A 19,069-nucleotide genomic window follows, 5' to 3' on the forward strand; every position below is an offset into this window, starting at 1 on the left:
ACGTACTGCAATTATCAGTGAAGCAGCACTACAATTTAAACGTTCATAGCTGACCTGATTTTTTTTTTTGTGTGTAGGCGGTGCCCAAACCACCTTTACTTAATCAAAGTGAGCACAGCCATCCATGTCTGTTTACATCTAAACACACCCTTATTGAAGTTGATAGTTTCAGGAGTTGTAGATTTCATGTCTTGTTGATCAGAATATTAAACGGGGGCATGCAAAAACAAACAAAAACCTTGGTGCCTTTGCATTTGGGACACCCCTTCAGTGTTGTGATGCGTCAACCTCTGGCTAAGTACTTGACGGTTGTTTACTCACAGTTTATAGCTTACCTTGGATAACGCCGCACATACAGCAGCGTTTTGCCATAAATCCTGTGGGAAGTGGCTGCTTCATTTTTTCAAACGATTTGCTGCGGTTGGCTGATTTTCGTGAAGAGTTTACTTAGCCCTGTGTCAAACGTCGCACGTAAATTGCGTTCGTAATAATCAACATGTAACTCCGTTCGACATCGTTTGCTGTTATAACAATAGCGTGCTATATACCGTGTCAGTCATTTTATACTGGTGTTAATGATTTATTCGTGTCTTCATTCTCTCGTGCTATTGTACCCATTCAAGATGCTCCATCTTTCAGCTAGGTTTTGATATTTCATATTATGTTAAAATAAAATGTAAAAAACCTACTACATGCCGTGGGTCCCTTCCTGTCCTTTCATTCGGAAAAGGACTTACTATCCACACTTGCTAACAGGGACACAGTCTAGCAAGGCAGCATTAAAGGCTAAGAGGGACTTTCTGCTGACAGAAAACTGATGGGAATACTCACAATCCATAGATACCACTAGGCCTCAGTGGCAAACTGCAACAACCAGACGTCCTTGCGGAACTGCTGGCGTCTAGTACAAAAGCTAATCTTATTCAGATAAGCAGAATCAATGTTTTTCATCTCTGCAATAGAGCTTTGTAGAGAAAAGCACTGCAGACATGCTTCAGATAATGGCTGAATAGGAGTGAAATGTAGCACTCTGTTGTGCATAGGAAGCAGGATAGGAAAATGTTTTTTGTCTCAAACTACAAATGCCAGATCCTGTGCTAGATGCATGGAAGAGGAGTGGGTGAAACCTAATCTTAACCATGCTGCAGTGATAACTTATGCTGTTTGCTCTCTGTTTGCTTTGGTAAGTTTCCATGGTGACTGAGTGAGTCAGAGTTGTGCGCTCGGATTGGTCAGTGACATTGAAGCGCAAAGCACAGGCCAAACTTCTACTTGCCAGGACATCCTGTTGTATCCCAACAGCTTCCTCCAGTTTAACAAAAGCTTACAACCTACAAACATAATTCCCTTTACTGGGATTTACTCTCTGCTGCCTTATTTGAGTTAAATTAAAACAAACACAAAGATAGATAGATAGATAGATAAAAGGCCTACAGTTCTTTTTTTTGCTGAGTGGGTAGAAAAGGAAGTAGGAAAAAAAACAGACAACAAATGGGCCGGATTGCCTCCAGAGCAGCTGCAGTTCTGTTTGGGACACCAGTCAACAGTGTCTGGCGGGAAAGTGCACTGCTGTTTAGCTAACAGAGCTACGAGTGTAGGCTGTAAGCTTCCTTTGGCTTCCCCAGAAGAAAAACGTATCCAGATGTCAAAAAATCAACATATCCAGATGACTCCTTGGGCCATGTCGCCATCCTCCGATCTGGGATCGTGCTCTTTACAATGGGCTACATTTTGTTTTTGTGCTTTGGGAAAATACTGCATATTCTCATCTCCATGCGTCATGTTTTTCACCAGTGAAATGAAGCATGCTATATATGTGAATGTTACCTGCTGACTGTCAGCAGTGAGGGAAGCCCAGGAGCCATACGTTGAACTCAGATCGTGTATGGTTAACCGTTTGATTTTCTCTCTTATGTAACGGTGTACAGAAAGCCTTTAATCCTGCTCGAGCTTGGTATCCTTACACACCCTTTTCCTAAACAATGTCACCACACTCATTCTTTCTCACTCTCTCTCGTTTTCCCCTCATCTTGCTCCTTCATCTCTGAGGATTCCCTTTTACTCGTATTTCTCTCCTTGTGCTTCATCCTTACCACCGTTAACTAAAAGAAACGGGGATAGTGACTTTGGGGGGGTGGCTGTCTGTCGTTGCAGTGTGGGACGCGGTATGTTGTTTTTAACCAGCATAAACGCACCCTCGGCCATGAAACTCAGGGTGCATGTGTAAATTTATTTGTCAAGGTGTGCTCATGTCTGTTTAATCCAAGTTCGAATGTGCACAAGGGTGGAGTTGCCTGATTTATGACTGTGTGTTCAGGAATGAAGGGAGAGGCCCCATGCAGCTGCCTGGTGCATACTGATCGTGTTCGCTTGACCTGTAGCACTCGGCTCAGTGCTGTTGGCTCATCCAAACAGACTGTCCTTGGGCTCCATTTTACTATCGGAGGCCATCTAGGACTCTGGAATGGGCTTTCTACTTAATAACAAAGAGTGCGGTAAAACAGGAAGAACTGTGTTTAAGCCCACAGACGCGTGGTTACCACATGACTTGCTAAGCTATAGTTTGTCCACAAACAACCACACAGGCATAAGGCTTTATTTAAATTCCACATTTCAATTAAAATATGAAGTTTTGGGGAACATCAGTAGGATTTTTACACAGCACACATGCATGTGCCCATGCGCACACATGCTAACGTGATGTATAACCAAAGCGGTCTTGGCTGAAGTTGAGTCAGGTTGAGTCAGTGGTGGTGTTGTTTTTTCTATTGCAGGGGGCCTGATGTCAGGTGGGCGTGAGTCTGTCGGGGACCTGGTTCCCCAGGACGTGCTGGAGGTGTTGTCCCAGGAGCACCAGACCCGCACAGGCAAGAGGAGGAGGCGGGGCTCCTTTAGCCGCGCCTTCAACTGGTTAAAGGGCCGGCGCAGGAAAAGCCACCGCTCCAGCAAAGACGCGTATAAAGACCTGCTCACACCTGGAACACCTGTGCCTTTACCCCTGCTTTTAGTCACCGCAGGTAACAACACCTGTCTCTGTAGCACTGCATACACCTAGCACAGGTAACATCATGTGTCCTCATAACACTGCCTAAACACAGGTAAACCAGTAACAGTTGTTATGCCAACTCGCACCTAATAACTAGTACCAACAGCAAAGGAAGCAAATACGTTTACCACTGCCTACACATAGGAGACACACCATCCATATTTGCATGCAAACCCGCATGTAAAGCTTCTGACCTGCATACTTGGTACTGACGAATGGCCAGTGGGTGTGTCATTGGCTGCAGTCTCAGAGTGGGGAAATTCATCCATACAAAAGAGTGAAGCAGGAAACCAAGCTGTACAGAGCTCTGGTTTGGTGCTTGCACCGCAGTGCGATTCTTAGCCCGGGACAAATCTGCAATCTGGTTAAAATGCATTTAGGGGCGACCGTAACTACACAATCACCGAGTTTTAGCACAGGCAGCCATACCCAGACAACGCCAAATACCTTGCCTGAACACAGACCAGGGTAGCACCTATAACCAGAAACCACAGTGTAGTTAATACTTTCAACTTGCATTGTGCCAGTCAGCGATGTTGATGTTGGTAGATTAACTGAAGTTTGAATGTGCTGAAAAATATCAGAGACTTGTCGGTATGTCAGCACTTGTTGGTATGTTGGTTTCTATTTGTTTAAACACCCAGATTTCCCATAATGCCCTGTTATTCAGGTTTACCCTCTGTCGGTGTCATTCAGGTTTATTCTCAGTGGGTGTCATCTTTCAAGTCTGACTCATCGTGACCTTTGTCCTCACCAAGATTCCTTGAAGTTCCTACTCAGGACACACACACAAGCAGACTAGACTGTAGACTAGCACTGCTCTTCTCAAAATCCACTGTATGCGTGTGTGCGTGTTCTGTAGTGGAGGAAGAGTAGTAGAGCATCGCAACCTATTCTTCTGCTTTCTCTATGGGTTTCTCACACTTTTCTGACCTCTCTCTTTCGCCGTCTTTTTTCTCTAAATCAAAAAGTGTGCCCATGCCTTTGTCAGGCAAGATCAAGGGTAGTAAGCTGTGGCTCACTAGCACAACGCACTCACTCATTCACTCCCACAATGATGCCTTCAAGGGGCCCTTTTCTCTGAAACTGTTACTGTTTCAGTAACTGTCCAGCGGTCAGTTTGAACGCCCCCAAGGTACACCCCCCTTCCATTCCCCTGCCTGTGCTGGCCTGGTTTCACTGACAAATGACCTTTCCAAGTGAGAATGCAAACCTTGAGAGACTATAAGGAATTTCTCCTTCACCAAGGACAGTTTTCGCTCTGTTTCTGTGTCTTTCTCTGTCTCTTTCTGTGACCACCTGCCATTCTAAAGCAGAAGGGAAGAAGCTGAAAGGAGCTGCCCCAGAACCAGTGCTAACGAGCGTGTCCCCGGATGAAAATATGGCAATGAATGCCGGTACCATGCGAGTTGATCAGCTTTCCACAGAGCACCACCACCATCAAGCTTTTCTCTTTAGATTTCGGAAAAAGGCAGCTAGCCGACGCTGACTCAAAATGGCTTGCCAACTCTTAGACCAGGAAAAGTTGATGTAATCCCACTGGGCGTTTTTAAGAAGGACCACACCTTAAAATCTCTCTTAAATGACCTCATGCAGGAGACACACAGACTTTACATGCACCACACCCATCCATAAACACATGGACACGGCTGCAAAAGCACGCGGCAGTGCCTTTAATCAGTGGTGCATTATAAGCACAACAACAAAACAAATGCCTCTTAACTGGGATTAAGAACGGTGTGGCGTGTCCCACCTGCAGAGGGCAGAGGCTGTGTGTGCCATCTTGGAGCGCACACACGGCCTGGCTGCTGTTCCTGCCATTTACTGCATGAGGTCTCCTGCTCTTCGGAAGTCAAAGCTTCTGAAATATTAGAACTTGAGCTGCCTTGTTCTAGAACGTGGTGCTGCGGGACTCAAAAATCCTGTTGCGGTCTAGAAGTCGAAGCTGTGAAGGAGTGAAATAGTTGCCGAGTTCGAAAACCCGAGCCCTTGTTTTCTAGAACTCGAGGCTGTTGAGTTTGGAAATTTGAGCTACTGCAGTCTCGAAATCAAAGCTGCTGTTCTAAAACTTGATCCACTGCATTCTAGAACTCGGAGGTGTCCTGAGTACAATTTAGTTTTGTCAACCAGGGAATTTTAGAGTCTTCAGCTATGTTGTAGTATTTTTGGCGTGAATAAGGGTCAGCGTGTGGCGCGCACAGAGAGCCGGCTTACTGAAGCACAGACTGCAGCACAACACACATCTCTGTGAGTGCATTGGTTATTGATTACTTGGTATTGCTGTCACTATGCAATTAGCTGTGTATTGAAGAATTAAGCACTGCTAACATATCACTGAATGTGAGCGCATAATGTGCTCTGCAAATAAGTTTCACACAGACCAGCTGTGCTTGTCTTTCAGACGTGTGTCCTTTCTGAGTATAAATGTAAGGTGTATATAGACAGACACACACACAGACAGACAGACACACACACACACCTACACACACACACACACTTGTGTCCAGTATCCTGTTCTACACTGTATTATTCTGTATCCTGTGGAGTATAATTCTTCAGTGAAGGAAGTGGCCACTACTCTGAACAAAGACCTGGCCTGGTTTCAGACAACTAAAGATGTTTACTCTGTAGCACTTCACAACCTGACTGACCTGCACTAACACTGCTTGCATGTTCTCTCATGAAGGTGTGTGGGTGTTTAACCGATTTGTTTCCCCTGTTGGCAAATAGTTTTTTTTATGCAAAAGAAATGCACTGGAAGAAGATCTTTCTCTCTCTCTGTGTGTGTGTGTGTGTGTGTATGTGTGTGTGTGTATGTATGTGTGTGTGTGTGTGTGTGTCCGTCCGTCCCCGCTAGGCGTTACCTGCAGTCCACTCTCTGTCTAAGCTCTCCCTGGAGATTCCAGTCATTCTTGGCCAATAAGAGCGCCATGGAAAGCCTTTTTGTTTGCCGTTATGTGTTTGAGAGGGAGGGACACAGAGAGTTAATTTAGATGTATTTGAATAGTGTGCGTGTGTGCGTGTGGGAGTTTATACCTTCCCAGGCATCACCTGGCACGTTCTCACGCAGAGGACATGTGCAGTCAGGAAAGCAGTCCCAGAACTACTCAACTACCTGCTTAGCTGTGACTCTTGTACAGGAGCCTCGTCAGTATTTTTTCTGTCTCCATAAAAAACATTTGCTAGTAGGTTCTGTGTCTGGGGTAAGTCCCCTAACCGTGAAACTCGTTATTAGAATCTAAAAAGCTTGTACTAGCACGGAACTGAGTTGTTGTTGTTTTTTAAGTTGGCATACCTGTGAGGAAGCTCATTATAATGATGATGATCATAAAGTCATTTAGGTTTCAAATGTAAGTCAATAAGACTGTAATTAAATCTCCTTATTCTTGCACTTCTTCAGAGCTGTGAGTCATGACAGAATGTCATCTCCACATTAGCTGGCTACCCGTCAACTGAGGACATTGACACAAATGTAGGACAAGTGGTGTTCCCACGCTTCACTGGCGTAGAGTGCTCACGCTAACAGTGCCCACCGGTACTGACTTCACCCCGCGTGCTGCAACTCGTCCTGCGTATGCCGCGCATTCGCATCACGACATCACAAGATGTCGCTCAGCCGAGCCCAGGTCCAACCTTCAACTCTGCTTTAGTGCGGTGCAGTACTGTTGGTGCAAAATGTAATGAGTTATTTGTTTATCCACTGTACAATTCAGTGTCTAGTTCTAGTGTTTTCTGTGCTTGTGGGCTCTAAAAGCCGCCATTATGCAGGGAAATGAATATGGTTTCTGTAATGTGAGCCAGGTGTGGCTCACTGGCTTTTACTGTCTGGAGGAAAGAAGACTAAACGAAGATAAGCAGGTAAGCAAGAATTGTAGGAAGGAGACGCATTCAACCAGCCTTCATAATGAGTTCACCACACGCCAGTTCTCCAGTTCAATTAGCGGCACTGTTATCAGCAAGTCTCTCTCTTCGGGTAAATTCAGTGCACTTTTTAAGGATATTGCCCTTAATATATATAGAACTCTTCTGTATATGCTAGCAGGAAAATATTTGTGAGGAAGTGGAAACAAAGGAAAATTCAAAGGAAAATAGAACCTAAGTATGTAAAGGTATTTATAATGGGGTAATAGTCTAGAGTGTGTTTATTTAGGTGGGCTAATCACTGTCCCTCATTTGGCAGGCAAATGTCTCTCTCTCTCACACACACACACGCACAAAGAGAGAGACTGTTTTATTGGCACAAAAAAGTGTGCTTATTAAATAATAATATCTAAACTGTCAACACCATTTGAGCTTTAAAAATCAATTACATTAAACCTAGTGAGAGATTTGTTTAGCAATTATGGTTTAACCCTGTCTGGATGATGAGCAGTAATTTTGCTTTATGGTGGGGTTGGTGGTTACTGCAGCTATATTGTCATCAGTGTTTCTATACTGCGTTGAGGAGTTCTTGTTCTGGGGGAGGTCAGAAGCAGATACGAATAGAAGCTGCTGTGTACATTTTCAAATGGCGCATGAGATGTTTCCATGCTCCATTAGGGGAAACTGTGACACCTGGAACTAAGACTTCCCTGATGCCCACTGCCTTTAGATATCTGTACCAAGCAAGTCAGCGCAGGTCCGAATAGTTTCTGTTGCAAGATTTGAACTGGCTTTCTCTGCACTACCATTCGCAGGAGCATTTATGTTGTTGACGATAGTTAAAAATAAAGGCACATACTGGGAACATTAGTGAACACACCCACTCACAAGGAACAGTGTGTAATTTTGGAGATCTAATGGAAAAAGTCCACGAGAGAAATCAAACTCTGGAATTTCCGTTTGTGTTTGATATCAAACACAATTTCTCTCTCTGTGTCTGTTTGTCTCTCTGAAACACAAACATACACATTTTGGTACTGTAGCCTATTACAGCTTGTTGAAACAAGGGCCCCGTTTAGAATGATTCAGCGTCCATTTTCTACATTCTAACCTTTCTGCTTCTCGGTGACTGATTGCAGCAACGTGACATTATCCAGTGATTACTGCAGTATGTCTTCCTGTAAAAGACCGTCTCCACTTTGTCTCTGCCTGACAGCCTCTGCTTCGGAGCTGACCGGATTCCCACCGTAACATCACTGTGTAGTCCGGGATTTTTTGTTGTTTTCTTTTTCTACAGTGTTGAATTAAAACCTAAAATTAACCGCTTTAGCTAGTTAAGTCCAGTTACATGCAAAGGAATGCCAGTGTTAATTAATCAGTGAAGATTTTGTCACGGACCCTAAAACATTGGAGAGCAGCACAGATTATTGTGTGGCTTTGTTTGTTTTTCTCACCTTTAAAAAAAAAAAAAAAAAGGTAAAAAAAAATCTATATCCTTTTTTTTTTTCCTTTCCTTCCCCTTCATGTTTTGTTATCTTGGTGCGCTAATGTAAACACCAGGAGTCCTGGAGCACAAAGGACAAAGTTTAGTTTGTGCAACATCCTGAGCTTGCAAATCGAGGCTTTTTGCCAAGTATCTTCTCGGCGTAAAAAGTGTTGACGTTGCGTCGTGTTTGTCCTTTCAGCGCTTAATGAAGCAGAGTAGAAGCTGATTCCAGATCAGTACTGGGAAGTTAACTGAAAAGAGGCTTTGGTTCAGCCAATGGCTGTAATATGCTGGGTTTCCTAGCTGATGTGCATGGGTGAGGCACTCCCACTGACTTTAGGACTTCTCACATGAGCCTAGTCCAGTATGTAGGTATGTACACATTTTTAATACAATATTTAGCGATGTTATTTCTCTTTAGCAGTAGCAATACCCACCCTTCTACCTAACGGTGCATTCCAAAAGCTTTTAAAAACAGTAGAGCTGTTTCTTTACAGCTTTGCTTTTAAAATTATAACGGTAGTTGAGTGACTTCATAGAACATGGCGTTGAATATGTCTGCTATGGATCATCCTCGTCTTAGCTGTGGTATAAATTCAGAGGCAAAACTTGCATATCTCTGCTCTACAGGGATCAAATTCCTATTGGCAGTACCACCCTTAGTGTTTTGGATATACAGATCTGACATGGCTGTCACTCAGCAGGCACCTGTCCTGCCCACTCTTCGCTCGGTTTAAAGCTTGAACAAATGTCGAACTATCCCAAGCTGTATCTTGCAGAATTGTCAGTTGATCTGGCCCTGTGAAATCTGTAAGAGTGGTACAAACCTGATATGAGTATTGCTGGAATGCTGCAGGCATAATGCTCAGATGATGATGTAAGCGAGACACGAGCCAGCGTTCACATGTGAAACATTTGGGTTTTATGAACAGTGGCAGATGCTGGAATCAAATGATATTTTTCCTTATATTTTCCTACATGTTGCACCTTTTTAAACTGCGCAATAGTCCTCCATGTTGGTGCAGGGGAGCTGTTGTTTAATCAGCAGTAGGCAGTGAGTCAGTGCTTGCTCATGTTGAAATATGTTTAGTCTGAGCAAATCAAACATGATGGCAGCTTCCGCAACTCACTGAGCTTCTAGAACAGTGTGTTGAAGTTCTAAATTTAGTCATTTGTTAGTACTTGACAAATTGCTTTTAATCCAATGTTCTCCTTGTTCCAAAGGTTGAGTAACAGGTTTTGCTTTAAATGAAAACAGTTTGTGACTAGACTACTCCCTCTAGTGGAAACATGTAAAAATGTATATTGAAATTAAAGGTGTATAATGTACTGTGTAAATCTGATCACGTGTGCTCAGGTAATGCCTCCATATCATTCACCTGCCTGGGTGGAGTCTACTTTGTTCTCTAATCAGTAGGTATATTGCCTGCCAATGTTTCGGCCTATTTTCAAGACAACAGTTGGCCATGCTGCTCCATTCTGTGTTAGTTCAGCCAGTTTGGTTAACTTAAATTTTTCTTTTTTTAATTATTAAAGTCAGCATATGTTTGGTTCATAAGGTTTCCCAATTCTGCCCATTTGTGAGCTTTTAGAAGTAAAATTGGTGGTGCAAATAGCTGACCATGTGCAAAACGCATTGTGGTGTGATCTCACTGCAACACTCTCATGTGTACGGTGTATAGGTATGAATTGTGCAGACATGCTCAATCCAGGCCTCAGGGGCCTGAGCCAGTCCAGGGTTTTACTGTCTCCCAGTTCCTTGTATAACTAATTAAGGGCTGTTGTGTTACCTGGAGACAAGGAGTTGGCAACTGGAACAATTGTGTCCCAGCAGGGGTTCCCTGAGAACTGCATGGGGAATCTTTGGTCTACCAAAAGAGAGCAATTGGTATACTTGTAGCCTAGACTACTATTAAGTTCAGAATCAGTGAAACAGTGATATGGCACGCAAACATCAGCATGACAGAACATAAAATATGTGTCCCAGCGACACGTAAACAGCCTAGATGTTCTCTGTTAAGCTTATAATTTCCAAAACACCAGAAACCAGAGTTTGGCAGTTTGAAGACTTTGCTGGAACATTTGTTTTTCTGTTCCCATGACAACACAGAGAAGGTGGTTCTGTTGAGTGTCTTCTCTGTTTACATTCTATAAGGTCAACATGGGAACTGACTTTCTATGGTTCCATGACTTTAGATGTGATGTTGGAATCGGCTTTGTCTATTGCAAATGTCCCAGCATAGCAGCAGAACATGAACTCCTGTTAAGTTTATTGTAGAACTGCTAAAGAACTATATTGCTGACTTACTGATCCTTACAAGGATTGCAGGTAATTCTTAGTTAATTGCCAGTGATTTTGTGTTTGATGTATGTAGTTTACAGATGATAGAAATCTGCAATACTACGTAGGATTCTTTCTGATTGCGGAAGTATTCTAAGCCAAAGATGATCAGATTTCTAGCCCTCATGGATGCAATAGATGACATCCAGTAATATCCATTTCTGAGACCAATAACAGTTGATGTCCAAACTGTGATGGAGTGAGTTTAGAGCATGTGGTTTAACTTGTTATTTCCAGTTTGGTGAGCAACATGCATTTGATACACCTCTCATGTGACTGCGTTATTTACCTGCCTAGACTGCTAGGGTTGGGGCTGTGGTGTGCACAGGAAACCTGATGACATAACAGGATATGATTCTGATCTAACTCTGCTGTTGACTTTGTTGCCTGAATAACCTAATAGATTTAGGTCTTCTGTTGCCTTGTTCTAGGCTTTCACTTTTGTAAGTGTGTGTGGGAGAGCGAGATAACGAGTTGTCTTTTGACTAATCATGCTAAGAGGTGTCTATCTACACTGTATATTGTGTTTTAAAATAAAACAGGAAATACTTCCTATGAGTCCTGTATTTATGGTGCATATAATGCTTTATAATGCCCGCCGTAATCCTCTATAATTACTCATAAGTAGTTATTGCTTCAGGCATAACACCTTATAAAGCAAGAGAATGAGTTCATAAAGCCAGGTTTCAGGAAGCTTTAAAACCATTTGTTCATAAGAATCTTAGATATAGTAAGCATGTTTGTTTTTAAATGTGAATGACCCATTCCAGTACATAATGTATATAACATTATAATAAACATTTATAATGCCTGTTACAGGCTTCAGGTGAGGTGAGAATCACAGCTAACATGATTCAAAAATGGTACATACAACCTAGGTTAATGTTTTGTGTATTCAATAATAAAGGCTTTATAAATCTTTATTATGAAGTCATATTCTTGCTTTATAAAGTGTTATCTAGTTAGCAAGAATGGAATAATAATAATAATCTGTGTCTGTACAATTTTTAAAATTAGCCTGTTTATAAATAAACAGCAAATACATAAGGAATAATCTACATTGTCAAAATTATATGGACTCCTAATTATTGAATTCAGGTGTTTGACACACCAATTCGTAACAGGTGGATAAAATCAAGCACATGGCCATGCAATTTCCATAAACCAACAGTGTGTGGAGAATGGGTAGGAGCGAAGAGTTCAGTGACTTTAAATGTGTCCCTGCCGTAGGATGCCATCTGTGCCACCCGTAGGTTCCTGACCTTCCTGCCGTGCTAGATCTGCCCCAGGCCACTGACGGTGCTGCTTTTGCAAAATGGAAACCTCCATGAGCAACAAGAACTCTGCCATGAAATGGTAGAACACGCACCCTCGCAGAACGCGGATCCTGAGTGATGAAGGTTGAGGCGCATAAGTGTTACCTGTCCTTCTATGGCATCATCACTGCATTGCTCTAAACCACATCGGAAAGCAACATCAGCACAAGAACTGTGCATCGGGAGCTTTGCGAAATTGTTTTCCGTGGCTGAGCAGCTGCACACAAGCCTAAGATAACTGAGAACAATAGAAAGAATTGACTGAATTGGTGTGAAGTACGCCGCCACACAGCTCTGGAGTGGTGGACACATTCTCTTGAATCTGATGAATCACACTTCCTTATCAGGAAGTTTGATGGACAAATGAGTTTGGCAGACGCCAAGAGAACATCACCTACTAGGGCTGTAGGGCTGTTTTTCAGGGTATAGCCGAGGCCCTTTAGTTCTAGAGATGGTTAATGTTAATGCTACAGCTTACATGTTTGTGGCAACATTTCTGAGGAATAAATTACAGAAACTGCAGTAAAAAAACAACAACAATTTGTTAAAACACTATTTTGTCATCTTTGCATTTTCCATTTGGTACAGATTCATAAGGGTTTTAGAAAGTAATTTAAAAGAATGGTAATGAGTAATGTGTTCACTGCTTTCCTTGAAAGTAATTCAGAAAGAAATTCCATTACAGTTTGAGTAATTCCAATTGGTAGTAATTTGTAACAGACTTGCTTTCTTTGAGCAACTATGCTAACATTATTTAAAACCATTGTCTCCTAGCCAAATTCGACTTTCTCTCTAACATGCATTCTCTCTGTCCTGTCTCTCTAGTCCCTAAAGAGGAGGGTTTAGACCACAGACCCCTCCAGCACTTCCAGGAGAATGTATTCATTGAGAGCAGTCGACCAAGCCACATAGAGGATCTGCACACAGAGGCTCAGCAAGGCTTGAAGCTTCTGCAGCAAGACGGTATGCCCGTTACGCAGAGAGCAACAGAATGGCTCCTCCACTAGCTGGTATCCTGGGAATGAATGTGATGGGAGAACAATAAAATAAAAAATTAAAACTCTACAGATCTGTGCCCTTTGATACAGATGTAGTTGTTCTCGGTATACACCGAATACATTGTGGGGTTTTTTTTTTTTCTTTACAATTTTCCAGAAAACAAAAATGGGGTGGATTATCAGGATGACCAGAGTGTAATAGTAAGTATGTTTCTGGAGCATAAAATTCTTTTTAACATGACACTATTTAAAATGCTTATATATTACCTTCTTACCCCTTACTTAACTATAGCAAAATATTGGAAAGTGTTTCATATGGAACGGATGAATGAATGAATGAATGTAGGGTTGGAAGTGATTTCTTCCCCTTATGCGTCTTGTGTATAAAGGGGTTTTCTTATGTAGTGAATGCTCTTTACCCTGCAGTCAACAGCAACGTCTCGCACCAACGATGACATGAGCTTCAGTGAGCTGGCGATGTCCGAGTCTGAGAGTACTGCTGCTGATACCATCTCAACCCGCTCCACTATCTCCTATCAGTCCACACGCTCTGGGCTGAAACGCCAAGGTGCGGTCTAGCATGTAAAATGAGCTGTCTCATCATACCTTCTTTAAATTATCGGGGCACCTAATTGAGTGTATTTTGAAGCTGATGGGAACGTGTTGCTTTAGTGCGGATACTCCTCGTTATGAAGGATATTTATAATATATTTACTCCTGCCTGGTCCTGCTCTATACAGCCTCCACCTTCAGACCACTGAATGAGGACAAGAAGCAAGGGAAGAGCAAGTCTAAGAGGAAAAACAGGAGTACAGTTGTTGGAATACCTCGACACGTACAGAAAGAACTAGGTACACTTTACTGCACTGTTTGGGAATCACAAGCTTTAGTATAGGTTTTACATTATTTAGTGTAGTGTATATTTACATTATTTTTACACAACTAATGTACATTTCATATTTAACTCTAAAGGGCTTGACCGAGCTGCATGGACAGCATCCAGGTTCACGGATGCCCAGCTGTCCAACGGAGGTGTGATCATATCTGCTGTCATTCCCACTCTGGATGGCATATCGATCACCTCAGACCAAGAGCAGGCACAAATGTGCCTGGGGAACAAGGAGAATCTGCAAACTGTAATAGAGGATGAACCACAGCTCCCTTCAGTATGTGGGTATCATGACGACCTGGCTGTCATGCACCGTCTTTTACCAAACTCTCTGGATCCACAGAGGCTGGCATCTCTAGCCGTCCCCTGGATGACTTCATCAGATGGCCTTCCACCCAGCCCAGTGATGTATGTTTCCCCCGAGGCCACATACATGTCCAAGATCATTCCCAACGCTATTCTGCCTCCTTCTGTGGATGTGGTAGAGCTCAGTCGTAGCAGAAGTCGCAGCAGTGTGCGTATGGTGAGCAAGAGCAGTCTGGTTTCAGCCAGCCCAGCTCCCTCCCGGGCCTCCTCCCGGGCCTCCTCCCGGGCCTCCTCCCGGGCCTCCTCCCGAGCATCCTCCCTTCGCACAGCCAGCCTTTCGCACAGCTCTGGGTGGAGCCAATCGGGATCATCCGAGACCTTGGTGTCTGACTCGTCCACCATTTCCAGCAGCAGCACTCCGAGAGTGGCCAGCCCAGGGGAGGACACCGGTGGATCTCCCAACATGGTCAGGCACGTCCCTCCTAAACCCACTCAAGTGAATGGTGGCTCTACACAAGATGCCTGCAAAAAATCAGGACCCTTGGGTCCTCTTACTCACAGCCTGTCTGTAATGAAAAAGAGCAGGAAGGCCCCACCTCCCCCGAATCGTTCGCACTCGCTGCACAAGCGACATTCACGAGACCTTTTGGATGCTGCAAGAATCGTAGCTGAGGAGTCTATAGATCCCTACGTGGGTGGTCTTAGCTCCTTGGGCAAAGCATCACAGCATAAAGAAAAAAGCCCACCAATCTCAGCAGCAAGGCAAGGAGAGCTGGGAATTAAAAAAGGCATTTATGCTGCCAGAGCCAACTTGCCTCTTCCTTACACAAATGGGGGCAGTCTTACTAATGGTATGGTGGTCTCCCCAGCAGCGATGGCTGTCCGAGCTCTGTTTGACGTTCCGGCTCCTCCCAAAGTCCTAGCTCCCCCACCCCCACCTCCGGAGACTTGGGCACATAATCAGCGCACCTTTGAACTACTCTGTGGTCCTGGACCTGTCAATTTTGAATGCTGGGCCCAAAAGAGAGGTCTGAAGATGGAACCGCCAAACAAAAAGGCTCCAGAAAAAGTGCCACAGATGAACAGTGCAAAAGGGCTCAATGGTAAGACGGTACCATCAGCTGCACTGATGTCTTGTCCATCTGACCGAAGTAAAGAGACATTTCAGGGAAGCCAATTAACAAACGGGATTACGAATATCCTTTTACAATCTAGCAAGAATCTACTACCTTACAGTCAGGAAGCCATGGCCTTAGACAGAGAATCGAGGACTGCTCCAACAGAGAAGTCCTCTGAGCTACAGGCTCCTTATGGGAATAATCTCTCCATACCTGGGCATACCCAGCTCCATCCATTCCCTTCGCCTTCGCCTCCACCTGAACATCTGCCTCCATTGCCTCCTGGAAGCCCAGCTAAACCCCCAAAAGATGATGTTGCCTCAAAAGCTCAGTTAAGAAAACCTTCGGATGCAGACATCTCTCTCCCTCCACACCCTTTGTTCCCACCTCCTCCACCTCCTGTGAAGGTCCCCCGTCCTCTTTCTCCAGTTGAGCAGGATGAACTTGATTTCCCTCCTCCACCTTCACCATTTTCTTCCAAGTCTTTTTTAACCGTGATTCCAGACACAGAGTGTAGTCCATCACTGGAGCCTTCTACATTACCAGATCCTCCGCATGTGCCTCCACCTCCCCCTCAAGTACCCATGCCTCCCCCACATGTGCCTCCACCTCCCCCACTAGTAACACCACCTCTGCAACTAGCACTTCCTCCCCCACAGGTATTCCTGCCTCCACCCCAAGTAGCCCCACCTCATCCACAGGAACCTCCACCTCTTTCACAGGAAGTAACAAAAATCCCACCTCCTCCACAACAAAAATCCTTAATACAAACTCATACAGCTGTTACACCAGTGAATGTTCCTCTTCCACCTCCATTACCCACACATCTGAAAAAAGAATCCAGAGAAATTACAACTGTCAAACAGGACAAACGGCAGCTTCCAAAGGCCACCCACGCTGTTGCCACAAAAGAAGAGGCTGCTTCCCCTGTGGTCACGCAGTCCTTGTTACAGATGGTTCGTCTCAGGTCAGTCAAGTCCAGTGTGAGCCAAGCTGAAATCTCTCCCAGATCCAAGTCACAGAACACCTCTGTCACTCAAGAGGCTCCTCCAAAGCCAGTCAGAAGGTCTCTGATTTTAGTGGCACCTCCTCCAGATGTTGCTTCGCTGTCTGTGCCCGAGTCAATAGCCGACTCTCGGCCCATCACTATGCAGGAGAACCAAGGCGCTACCCCAGCATCAAACAGCCAACCCATAGCTGAAATAGAGATGCAGTGCACCAGCGCTGTGCAAGATGCGGCGCATGTACTCGAAACAAAACCTTTATCCATCAGTACAGATGCAAACAGCCAAACCATCGTCACAGAACAAAAACCTCAACATACAAGCACCGTATCAAAGGATGAGTCAGTCAGTGCTAGACTAACCTCCCAGTTACCCTCCAAAGAAACAAAACCTGAAATTACTGTGCAGGGAATTCAAAATGAAGCATCTATACAACTAACCCAGATAACCATTGCTGAGCCAAAGGATCAGCCAGCTACTGCTGATGAAAATATCAAGACTAGTGAAGAAGAAATCCAAAAAGGTCCCAGTGAATCAGATGACAAACCAAAAAACACCCAATTGATATCACCACTTGATGTCACACAGCAAAAGCCCCCAACTTTGACCCCTACAACTCCCAAAATATCTCCTACTCAAAAGCTGCCTCCAGCTCCAGTTCCGTGTTCCTCCATGCGGCTCCAGGAGGCCATTCGTCTGAAGACTGCTGCCATGTCCTCCATAGACAACCAAGCTAAGCGCCTAAGTTTGCATTCCCCTCCACCGTCAGCAGGAGGCAACTCGCCTTCGTCTACAGCAAACTTCATTTTCTCAAAGAGCACAAAGAAGGTTGTCGTAGGAGCACCTTCCTCCCCAGGTGCCCATACAGGCCTGATGAAAACTCTGGTGTCCGAGTTGGCTACTTTCTCCCAGCCAAACAAGCCTGCCGACTCACCGATCAAAACTGTTAAAGTTCCCCCTCCTATTGCAAAGAAACCCAAAGCCTGGGGTGAGAATACTGCCCAATGCTCTGCACAGCCTGAGACACAGGCTAAGGCTGAGCATGTGTAAGCTGCTGGTCAGTAAGCACAGAGAGAGAACTAAGGGTAAGACCTCAAGATTTTATTTTTATTTTAACCATAGCCAGTGTGTTGGGCGTGTCGGCAACTTACGTTTGCGTCACACATATACATTCTATAATTCAAATGCATTCCATTTCAAAATGGCGCTTAGCTTTGTAACGTACAGTATACAGTCCATTCTTTGTTTATACAGAAACTTATTTAATTACTTTCTTGGATATCAGTTAGAAACACAAACTAAAACACAAAATAAATGTTTTGCTGAAAATGTAGTTGAACTGCGTAGACTTTTCTTGCTAAATATTTCTTTTGTTGTCTGGCAGGAGTTGGACAATGCAACCACCGGCAAAACGTTTCACTTCTGCATAGATCATTAAAAGCAATCTTTACTGAGCTGACCAAGCAGAGACGTGAGGTGGCGCTCTGTACAGAGCGAAAGCCAGGACGTTAACGAGACAAGGGTCTGTGAGAGAAGAAAGTAACTGAATGTGAAAATGAAGGAACAAAAAAAGGTGATAAACCAGAGAAAGAAATTGTGAGGACTAAAGAATGATACAAAGAAAGAAAGAGTAAACTGGAGATTAGGAAAGTGGATGAACTGAAACCAAAGCTGAACAGGAAAGTGACCGATTGGAAAGTGAAAAGACTCATAGAAATATTGTAAAATAATACAGTGTAACAACTTTTTGGTTTTTGCAAAAGGTGTTGGTATGTTTCTCACCTACTATGTGGACTTTTGTTTCTTTTCTTGTAAATATTGGAAGTGTGGAGCTCTGCATGTACAGTTTCAGACCTAATGCTCAGAACAAATGTTAATGGTCTATTGAATGGACCTTTCTTAATAAGCATATGTTTTATTTTAATAATATATAAAATTTCTTTTGTGCACTACTGTTCTGTGACTGGGGTATAGCTGATTTAGGACACATACTTTTAACTTCATGTAACTTATTTTATGCCATGCCACACAATGTTAAACACATTAATTGACCTGCTGAAAACTTATCTTAATTGAAAATTATGTCTAACATATATTCTTGTCAAATGTCTTGTAATAGTTATATTTGGTTTTCTTTGAGTTATAATTCAAAAGTTACATTTCTACTTGTCAAATATTTCTTTTAAGCAGTACAGCTTGCTTCAAAGAGTCTAATTTGACAAATAGAGAAGGCCTGTCAGATGCACAATGCAGAAGCTATTTCTTTTACAGAATCAACAGTCTCAAGACTGAATAATTTAAACTTTTCAGATTAGCAACCTGTATTAACCTGTTATTTTTCTGTGGTGTGGTCACAAGAATTTCTGCTATGTTTTAGGAGCATTGTATAAGCACTGTTCCATCATGACATGGGAACTGTCTTGCAGATTAAAGTTTCATACTGTGTATAGCTCAATGCTACATTCAGAAATGTAGAACATTAAACACAACCTGTTTCAAACACCTTTTTTGGTCTTGCTTAATTGTACACTTTTATGTGAGGTGTTTCTGTATGTAAAGCTACAGGGGCCGTGCTAGGGTCAGTGGATGCGCTGACGGGTGGCGCTAGGGTTAGTGGACCTCCTGGCAGGAGTGGTGCTAAGGACAGTTGATGTCCAATGCAGGGGCAGTGCTAGGGGCAGTGGACATCCTGGTCTTAAACCCT

At 43.6% G+C, this 19,069-nt stretch overlaps 1 protein-coding gene across 2 annotated transcripts in view; it reads left to right on the forward strand.

The window, feature by feature from the left end:
- The window catches only part of si:dkey-157l19.2 (uncharacterized protein KIAA1522 homolog), a 27,671-nt gene extending 8,804 nt beyond the window's left edge, over nucleotides 1-18,867 (forward strand). The window contains exons 2-8 of one of the 2 annotated variants that reach the window (XM_035531484.1): nucleotides 2,775-3,017; nucleotides 12,876-13,013; nucleotides 13,206-13,249; nucleotides 13,475-13,616; nucleotides 13,789-13,899; nucleotides 14,021-17,450; nucleotides 17,750-18,867. In XM_035531484.1, the coding sequence (XP_035387377.1) occupies nucleotides 2,783-3,017; nucleotides 12,876-13,013; nucleotides 13,206-13,249; nucleotides 13,475-13,616; nucleotides 13,789-13,899; nucleotides 14,021-17,415 (4,065 nt within the window). In that variant the 5' untranslated portion in view covers nucleotides 2,775-2,782 and the 3' untranslated portion in view covers nucleotides 17,416-17,450; nucleotides 17,750-18,867. Of the gene's footprint in view, nucleotides 1-2,774; nucleotides 3,018-8,365; nucleotides 8,766-12,875; nucleotides 13,014-13,205; nucleotides 13,250-13,474; nucleotides 13,617-13,788; nucleotides 13,900-14,020; nucleotides 17,451-17,749 lie in introns of those variants that run through there. The other variant, XM_027030495.2, reaches the window with a different exon arrangement.
- Nucleotides 18,868-19,069: the final 202 nt, after the last annotated feature.

Source organism: Electrophorus electricus, chromosome 11, assembly GCF_013358815.1.
Source record: "Electrophorus electricus isolate fEleEle1 chromosome 11, fEleEle1.pri, whole genome shotgun sequence".
Lineage (NCBI taxonomy): Eukaryota > Metazoa > Chordata > Actinopteri > Gymnotiformes > Gymnotidae > Electrophorus > Electrophorus electricus.